This window comes from Pundamilia nyererei, unplaced genomic scaffold, assembly GCF_000239375.1.
Source record: "Pundamilia nyererei isolate P.nyererei 1_Seehausen unplaced genomic scaffold, PunNye1.0 scaffold00331, whole genome shotgun sequence".
Lineage (NCBI taxonomy): Eukaryota > Metazoa > Chordata > Actinopteri > Cichliformes > Cichlidae > Pundamilia > Pundamilia nyererei.
In genome coordinates this window covers 12,287-21,760 of record NW_005187732.1, presented here as the reverse complement: position 1 = coordinate 21,760, position 9,474 = coordinate 12,287, and the positions used below count along the sequence as shown (strand labels likewise).

At 40.2% G+C, this 9,474-nt stretch overlaps 1 protein-coding gene across 1 annotated transcript in view; it reads left to right on the top strand.

The window, feature by feature from the left end:
* ppp2r5b (protein phosphatase 2, regulatory subunit B', beta) overlaps positions 1–9,474 on the top strand; it is a 49,165-nt gene that overhangs the window by 30,124 nt on the left and 9,567 nt on the right. The window contains exons 5-7 of the mRNA XM_005751861.2: positions 78–208; positions 2,033–2,092; positions 5,343–5,451. Coding sequence (XP_005751918.1) covers positions 78–208; positions 2,033–2,092; positions 5,343–5,451 — 300 coding nt within the window. The remainder of the gene's footprint in view (positions 1–77; positions 209–2,032; positions 2,093–5,342; positions 5,452–9,474) is intronic.

The window sequence follows — 9,474 nt, the reverse complement described above, 5'->3', positions numbered from 1 at the left end:
TGTGTGTGTGTGTGTGTGTGTGTGTGTGTGTGTGTGTGTGTGTGTGTGTGTGTGTGTGTGTGTGTGTGTGTGAGTAGCTCCTGGAGTTGTTTGACAGCGAGGACCCGAGGGAGAGGGAGTACCTAAAGACCATCCTGCACCGCGTCTACGGAAAACTGCTGGGCCTCCGAGCCTACATCCGCAAACAGATCAACAACATCTTCCTCAGGTACAAGCTACACCAAACCTCCATCCAACCCATGCTCATGATTTAAAAACGAATAATTCAACATCACATGACAGTCAAAGACGATGAGCAGGAAGGGGAGCGGGCTCAGAAACCACGTTTTGTGCATCTATCCTGCATAAATGATAATTATGCTACAGCCACAAAATGACCTCAGAGTTAGTACTTAAACCAGCGTGCACCTTGTGAGAATACTTGTCAAATGCTGGCTCTTTGTATCTCTAATTGAGGTTATAGCCTGAGCTCCAAAGGAGCTATTGCTCTTCTGCAAGAACAAACTTGGTTTATTGGTTTGGCTCTACTTTGCCAAGCCCTTACAGGGGTTTGCATGCTGTGTTAATTCAGAAAGAAACGAAAAGATCTTTTGGATCCTGCAGCAGTTCCTTAATTGTAGTGTCTGCTTGGTATTTTTGTTGTACTAGAACCTTTAGTTTATAAAGGAGATTATTAAGAGTGAAAACAGGACTGTTAATGTAACTAGTGTTGTAGCAAAAAGGTCAAATCTAGCTTTAATCTTTAATCAGTTGTATTCTTTCTCCTACAAACACAACATGAATGTGTTCAGCTCACTGAATGTTCATCCTACATGTGTCCTAAATCACAGATTGATCAATCAGTCGTGAAGATGATTATAGAAGATTATATTGGTTCAAAATTGACAAAAAGATGTAAGACTTGGAAACTATGATTCTTACAAGTGTGATGTTGATTGTCGACACGTAGAAAGTACTGTGGAAACATTTAAAACATCACGTCACACATGACCTCTCTGACCTGTGCTTCAAGGTCGATCGATTGATCTGAAAGTCAAAGCGATAATAACGCTCTACAGAGCTATTTAAAAATATGTTTCTTATTGCCGTTGTTTGTACTGGCATCATATAGGTATACAGGAAATGATATGTGGTCATTCTAAACAGTAAATGACTTCATAGAATGTCTTTTACCATTAAAACTATGTTTTAAATTCTACTGCCTTTGTTTGTGTTTGTAACATTTGATACTGAATGATACTGTTATATGAGCCTTTCTTTCAAGATTCCCCAGGATGGGTTTTTAAGACAGTATAAATATAATAATCTTTAATTATAAAATGTAACTATAACAAAAACATTATTATACTCAAAATTATTTGAAGTATTTTCATGTCTTTTGTCTTGTGTCCCTCAAACCTAACTAGTCGTGGCAGATGGCTGGTTGTCCCAAAGGCTTCTTCCTGTTAAAAGGGAGTTTGTCATTCCCACTGTCACCACTGTTTCTGTATCATTGTAGGGTCTTTACCTTACAATATAAAGTGCTTTGAGGTGACTGCTGTTGTGATTTTGTGCGATATAGATAAAATAAAATAAAATTGAATTGAATATATTAAAATAGGTTTAACAGGGCAAATAAGAAAAGCCTGCACTTTGCTCTTCTTTTTTCTGCACTACAAACTTTTTAAAGTACGTTAAAAACTATGTTAAAAGAGAACAAAGAAAACAAAATGCAATACTTTTCTTTTAAATAGATTTTAAAATTAAAAAATTAAACATTTTTCATTTTTTCCTTTTGCTGAATGTAGTTTCAGCTAAAATGTGTATAAACTTCACATTCAACTGCGAATGTCACGGAGGTGTGCTTCAGACATGGTTTGATAGGAAATTTGTGAATACTAGCAACTTTCATGCACGCACAGGTCATTTTACAGGAAGATAAAACTGTTTATTTAATGTTTATCTAATTCCTGTTTTTAGTGTTGTTTAACTATCAGCTGTAGCTTGATTTAATAGTGCTTTTGCCTGTGTGTGTCCTGTCTCTGACCTTCAGGTTCATATATGAAACTGAGCACTTCAATGGAGTTGCGGAACTGTTGGAAATCCTCGGCAGGTTTGTCTGCAAAAGCACACGTTTGAACTATACGCTGCTGCTGTGCTGCACACACACACATATACTCTATACATGCCAGCTGTTCCTGTTTATGAGACAGCCGGCACCAAAAACTGGTTACAAAGCACAGCCGCTGCTGCACCTGCACGGCACATAAAACAATATGCATTTTTATTTTTCCTTCTTTCTTATCAAGTAAAGACAACCCAGGGTGACGGCAAGGGAAATGAGAGTAAGCAAGGGAGGGGAATGAGTAAAGGGGTGAGGTGGGCGATGGTGCAGAAAGGAGAGAAGCGGGAGGAGGTGGGGGTTAAAGATATAAACGAAATATGACTCACAGGTTTGTTTAATTTCTTGCCTTCTTTTGTGAGGGAAAATATGAGGAAGACAGAAATGAAGAGGCAGCGAAGAAGAAAGGCAAACTGATAAACAAACACGCGTTTCTTATGTTGAGCCTCACATGTAAACAACCAGGAGCAAGAATGGACGAATCAGTGAAATGTGCATGCTGTCATTGTGAGATATAAAAAACTACTATCAACACCGTGTCTTCGTGGTAGCTGCTGAGCTTGTGGTTAGCCTAGCATATCAGACTAGGTTAAAGAGAAAGCGATAGCCTGGCTTTGTCCAAGATGGGGGAAAAAAAGCCTCTTTATCAACACCTGTGGACCCTTTATGGTTACATTTGATATTCTAAGCAATAATATTTAGCAATAGACTTTATTTCCTAAGGAGACTAAGGTCAAGCGACATCTCCCCACTCTTTTGGACAAAGTGTCATACAGGGGTGGCCAGTGCTCTGTTTTTGCTGTGGACTGTGGTCTGCTGGTGCGGACACCTTTCCCCTGTGACAGGGGCAGAGTAGACAAACTTATCGAGAAAGCCGGCTCAGTGGTCGGTTCTGATCTTGAGACAGTCCAGCAGGTGGCCATGAGAAGAATGCTCTCAAATCAGTTATGATCAACACCCACTCCATGCGCTGGTAGTTATAGAGTAATAGCACAGTAGCACCTTCTGTCAAAGACTGATTGCACCAAGGTGCAAGACTGAGTACCTCTGGAGGTCCTTTATACCAGCTCCTGTAAGACTGTTCAGTGTACAATAATAATAATAATAGCAATAATATAGTAATAATATTTTATCCACATGTTTACATATTTGCAGATATTAGTTCTAGCTGTTTTATTTATTTATTTGTATACATCTATTTATTGCTCTGTTGTTAATTAGCTGAAGGGGTTGTAACTTTAGAATTAGCACCAAAGAAAGAGCTACTGTTAGTATTGTTGGCTAGCAACAAATAAAAATTTCCAGTCATATTGCTTTCACTCAAAAAAACCCTAAATTTGTCATCTGCAGGAGACACAAAAATAGTTCTGGATTTAAGTAGATGTACTGCTTCCAGTAGATTAGCTTAGATGCTTAGTAGCTTAGATGAGTACTTAGCATTATATCAATTTTGCACTGATGAGGATTAGGGCCACTGAAAAAAATATTTGGGGGAATTCTGACCATAATCCTCTTCTGTAGCCATGAAAGCCATTTTAAAACAGAACAGACTCCAGAGAAAAGTCTGAATTAAGTTAGCTTAATGTTTTTAGCTCATCCGGCTAAAGTACAGATGAGCTAATGTGATGGCAAGGCGCCCATCTGTCTACAGTGCAAAAGAACGGCATCCTTGCAAACAGTCATCGCATAATGAGTCTTCACTCAAACTGTTGTGAAGTAACCTGTGAGCTGATGAGTTGCAATGCTACTGATGTTCTGGTTTGATGCTGACATATAATCTAAAGCTACATAACAACCTAGCTTTTTAGCAGGCTATATAGCGGTAGCCTAATGGTCTTGTTATGCTAACAAGGGCACTCTAGTAAGTCTAAGGCAGAGAAACCCACAAAGGCACAAGTTTAAAGTCACAGAGAGGGAGTAAAAGATGCACATCAGCTTCTTGATGTCGGATAGTGAAGCCTCGCTGTGAAGCTGCATCCGTGTTTTAAGTCTGTAGCCAGAGCAGATAAACAGATGTGCTAATGATAATTTAGAAATGGAAAGACTAAGACAACAACCCAAAGAAGGAATAAGCAATAAGAACGCAAACAAATCAGTATCAGAAACAATAAATATTAATTCCTCTCAGGGGAATTTCGGCTAATGGAGTCTAGCCTCTGCCCTGTGTGTTTGTCTTTCCTTGTCTGATGTTATACTTAGGAGTTAAAAAGAAGGATGTATCCAGACTGAGAGTGTTTTTTTTTCCTGCCATAAGAGACCAACAGTAACTTTTCAGCTCTTAACAATAGTGAGGCGATCTCGGAAACAAGTGGCGGCTCAAGGAAGGCGAGGGAGAGGACGAGTCCAAGGTGAGGGAAAAAGGAGGAATGGAGGGATAGATGGAGCCGGAGAGGGGACGAGTGAGTGAACAGTGAGTCAGAAGTGGAGGAAGGAGGGAGCAGGAGAGGAGAGAGAGGTTTGTATTCATGTTGGTGGTAACAGAGGTATTTATAGCTCCTCCCACACATGGAGAGTGCGGGAGAGAGATGGGTGAGAGAGGATGCGGTGCATAGATAGAGGAGACGGGGAGGCGTTCAGAAAGAGGGTGAGAAAGGAAGCAGAGAGACAGATTAGAGGAACAGCAGGAGGGAGATATTACTGAAGGACTCCTCTGTTAAACTGACAACAGCGCTATTAGAAATGAAGACAGACGGACGGACTGATGCAGACAAACACATGAATCGCCCGTGAAAAAAACTGACGGGCGGCTCGTTTTACAGCTAAATGAGCGTCGCACTTTCCAAGTTTAGTTCCCACTCTTCTGCTGCTCCTACTTTTCTCTCTGTGGGCAGCCGGTGCAGCTGTGAACAGAGCAGACCACGCGCTCGTCCAGTCACTCGGAAACGGACACAGTACGAAAATAGAGTCTGAGAGCACAGATGAATGCACAGGCGTACACATGTGTGACTCAGAGGAGGGTTTTTTCTTTTTTGAAGCAACACATGATGCTGTGGTGTAAATAAATATCACCATTCGCACCATTCATTGATTGAAACGTGTTCGTTAGAAGATCGCGTTTGGTAACAGGTGACCGGGATGTTTTTGGACAGGTGGCCTTAAAGTTGGAGGGTTGTGGTGCTGATTTTTAAACAGGATGACTTAAGTAAAAGGCGTACACGTGCTTTTTGTCATAAAAAAACCCCCACATACCCCCGAGAAACGACAGTCACTTTTAACTGCCTTCTCATCTCCTCTGTTCCAGCATCATAAACGGCTTCGCCCTGCCGCTGAAGTCTGAACATAAGCAGTTCCTGGTTCGGGTCCTCATCCCGCTACACACGGCAAAGTCCCTTTCCATCTTCCACGCGCAGGTCGGTGACTATCCTACCCTCACTACCAGTTTATATTTGTGCTTTAACGTTAGACTCTTTAACAAAGCTCGGCCCTGTCGTCAGCTTCTTTTGATTTTATGTACCATGGGAAACAGTTTTCGACACCCATTTATCACCACGAATGCAGTCACATTTTTTGATGTCGTTTGATGCCCTAATTACATCCGAATGAAGAGGAGAGTATGTGTTTGAATGACTGATGTTCCTTGCAGCCGTACTTTCCTGTGTCCTTATGTGTATTTTGGTTGTATTTGTTACATTTTCAAGCAAAAATACCTACCTTCACTCAGTTTCGGTCCATTTTAGAGGATTCTTTAGATACTTTGTTACTGTAATATACTGGGATATTTATAATTAGAGCTATTTTGTTATATTTTGTAACTTCTTAATATATTGTATTAATTAATTTAGTTTAGTTAGTTACTGTTCTTACTGTCTTGGAGCAAATGTGACCACATCATTTCCTCTGGGATTAATAAAGTACTCTGATTCTGATTCTGGTACTAGCAGCCTTTCGTAAAACACATAATTTGCTCCCATTTCTTGAGCTGAATCTATGAAAACTCACACAGATAACCCAGTTTGACATGCAAAAAATAGCATTTTTTCACCATCGAGGTGATTCCCGAAGAGTATATCTTGGGAAAAATTGAGGAAGTGGGTAAGTCGTGGGGAAAAGAAGAAGTGGCAGGCCTGAAAACTATTTATAGTAGATGAGCAGTGTATAAAATTCATGTCTTAAGATAAAATTAGCAAAAAAGTAAAGACCTCGCACAGGACCTGAGAGATATAGCTATCTGTAAAACATGATGGAGGCTCTGTCGTGGTTTGGGGCTGCATTTAAGTCAGGAGTATTGGAAAACTTGTCAAAACTGATCAAATTATGAACATAGAAAAGTTCTGTCAGATTTAGAGGCACCATGCAATGCCATCTGGAAAGTGGGTGATTGAAAAAGACTTAATTATTCAGCCTGACAGTGATCTCAAACAAACTCCCCATGCAGTGAAAAAACCTACTTGGACAGAAAAAACACAGTAATAATACATTTTATTTAATAAAGCACCTTTCAAAACATTCAAGGACACTGTACACAGCAGAATAGAGACAAGCAACAACAACAACAAACATAACAATTTACAAATTTATAAGGATAAAACATGGAGCAATTAAATAAAATAAATTAAAATAGCAGGATGGAAAAGCTTATGTGGAATTGGCTTTTGTGAACCGGTGAGTTTTGAGTCTGGCCTTAAAAAGAGAAAGGGAAGCGATGTTTCTCATCTCAGGAGGAAGGGAGTTCCAAAGGCGGGGGGCAGAGCGACAGAAAGCCCTGCGCCCCGTGGTGGCTAGCCGAGGGGAAGGGATGGAAAGAGAGACACCGAGCGGGAATGGTGATCTGAACCAGGTCAGAGAGGTATGAAGGCGAGAGATGATGGATAGCCTTGAATGTATACAAAAGTATCTTGAAATTGATGCGGTATTTAACCGGAAGCCAATGAAGCTGCTGCAGAACACGGGTGATGTGGTGCATAGAAGGGGTCCTGGTGATAATACGGGCAGCAGAGTTCAGGTCACGTTGAAGCTTATGGAGAGATTTTTGACTAAGACCAAAAAGAAGAGAGTTGCAGTAGTCGATCCGGGAAGTGACCAGGCTATGAACAAGAATGGCAGTGGCGTGTGGGGAGAGAAAAGGATGGAGACGACTAATGTTATGAGTAGTGAAGCACCGTCAGTCGTGGATTGGCCTCCCCAGAGCCCAGACATCAACATAGAGCAGTGTGAGATCATCTTGACAGAGAACAGAACAGATCTTTCAGTCCCCTTCAGGAAAACTGGAGAATTATTCCTTAAGACTACTTAAAGAAATTATTACAAGAAAGCTTACCTCACAGGTAAGTGTTTAACAATCAAGGTGGTCATACCAAAAATTAACTTTTAAACTTTTTAGAATTGCACAAACTCTGTTTTTGCCTGATATACTGTATTTCTTTCTATTTGTGTTTCAACTGGTTTGAATAAAATAACATATAAAAAATGAAGGGTAGCTCAAGACTTTTGCACAGTTTTATATTCATGTCTTTGTAAACTAAATCTATAGAAAAAGATCTCCAGGTAGAAGCTAGCTTGTTGCTTTTATTCTTGACAGACACTTTAATCGGCTATCCTAAACTCTACCTGTCACCATGACCATTGTCTGATTGGTCTCCTGCACTTAAAAACATCTAAACAAACATCTGGCTTGAATATATGTATGAACCCAAGAAGAAGTAAGTGAGCTTAATGTGTCTAAAATTGTTCCTGGTAATACTTAGACATTTTAGCAATGTGTCAAATGTACCACTAGGAGGCAGGGTTGAGTCACAGATAGTGCCGCTGAGAGACGCACTCACATCTGAATTACATTCGTGTGTGAGTGCCTTTGATTTTTTTTTGGTGTTTGTGTACGAGTATGTGTGTCTGGGTTATTATAATACTTGGTGACACAGATGGCTGCCAGTCTATTGTGTTTGTGCACGCCTGTGCATTTTATTTGTGCCATACTTTGTTTGCTTATGCAGAAGATACAGTTTGTTCCCCACAAAATGTGTGTCTGTGTGTATTGTGGGTCTCAGCATCACTGTGCCCTACATTTCTCCCCATCTCTCCTCTCCCTGTGGTTCACACACATAAATTATTCACACATTCACACACACTCGGTTTGACAGGGTCACGGGAGAAGCAGGGTCTTGTGGATGGCAGTTTTGTACTCAGTAGGTGTGGCTGTTCAGGACTGACCTAGTTCTGGATGCCGGTATCAAAATATGATATCACAGCAAACTGTTTAAACATCTTAGAAGATGAGCACTGAAATACATTTGAATGTATTGATATCACTGACTTAGAGTATGTGGCCCCAGTGTGGGTTCAGTAAAGCTAATCATCTATTCAGCCATCCATTTTCCTAACAGCTTCTCTCACTTAGGGTTACAGGGGGCTGGGCTGGAGTCTCTCGAAACTATCATAGGGAGTGGAAGCAGGTTACACTCTGGAGGTCACCAGCCCATCGTGTGGCTAGCACAGACAGACAGATAACCACACTCTCACATTCACACCTACGGCCAGTTTAAAATCACAGCTTAAACTGAGCTTCACGACTTTGGCTGTCTGATGAAAATAACACAAGTAACATCAGTAACATGTCCACATCGTCTCACACAAACATGTTTCATTAAATGCAGATATATTTGCTTCAACATAAATTAAACACAACATTGCTAAACAATTTTTCTCTTATTTGGCTGCTGCAAGCTTCTTAAAACAACAATGGATTGTGTTTCAGCAGTAGATATAAACTCATATACAGGAACAGGAACTTCCAGGGTGGCAAGTGTTTATGATCGGAATCTGATTATAAAATGGGGAAGCAAGGGATGCAGTACGGGGGCTTTTTTATTATTCACTTGTGCACTGGCAAAATTATTCATGAACACAAATGGAGTTCTCTGCTCTCCTAACCCCTTAACCATTGCCAGTCATTAACTGTGTCACCAGTGTAATTAAAAAGTGTGTTCCTTAGCGATTTATGGCTGTTATTTTCGGCTGCAGGTCCATGGACTACTGTTTGCAGCTCAGATTTTAAAAGTATACATATTTTCATTTCTTAAGCATATAGTTAGGCTTTGAGCAGTTACTGTGGATACTGAAGTGTGAGATGTACTGAAGTGACTGAAGTCTATCATTATTTGATAGTAATAACTTTATTTTTATGAACCAACCTTCTTGGACGGTCTCATTCCTCTGATTTCAGTATTTTTATTTTCTTTAATTCCAAAGTGTGGAAACAGTATAGAGACACTACAAAGATGATTGTAGTGTCTCTTGTAATATTTGTATTCCAATACTGTATTTAAAGAGCAAAAAACTGATATGCTATAAGTTAATTCTCACATGTGCAACCAGAAAAAGTTTTAGGCCTCTTAGCTTGACATGTTCCAGTCATTGCTAACTGGACACAGGCATGC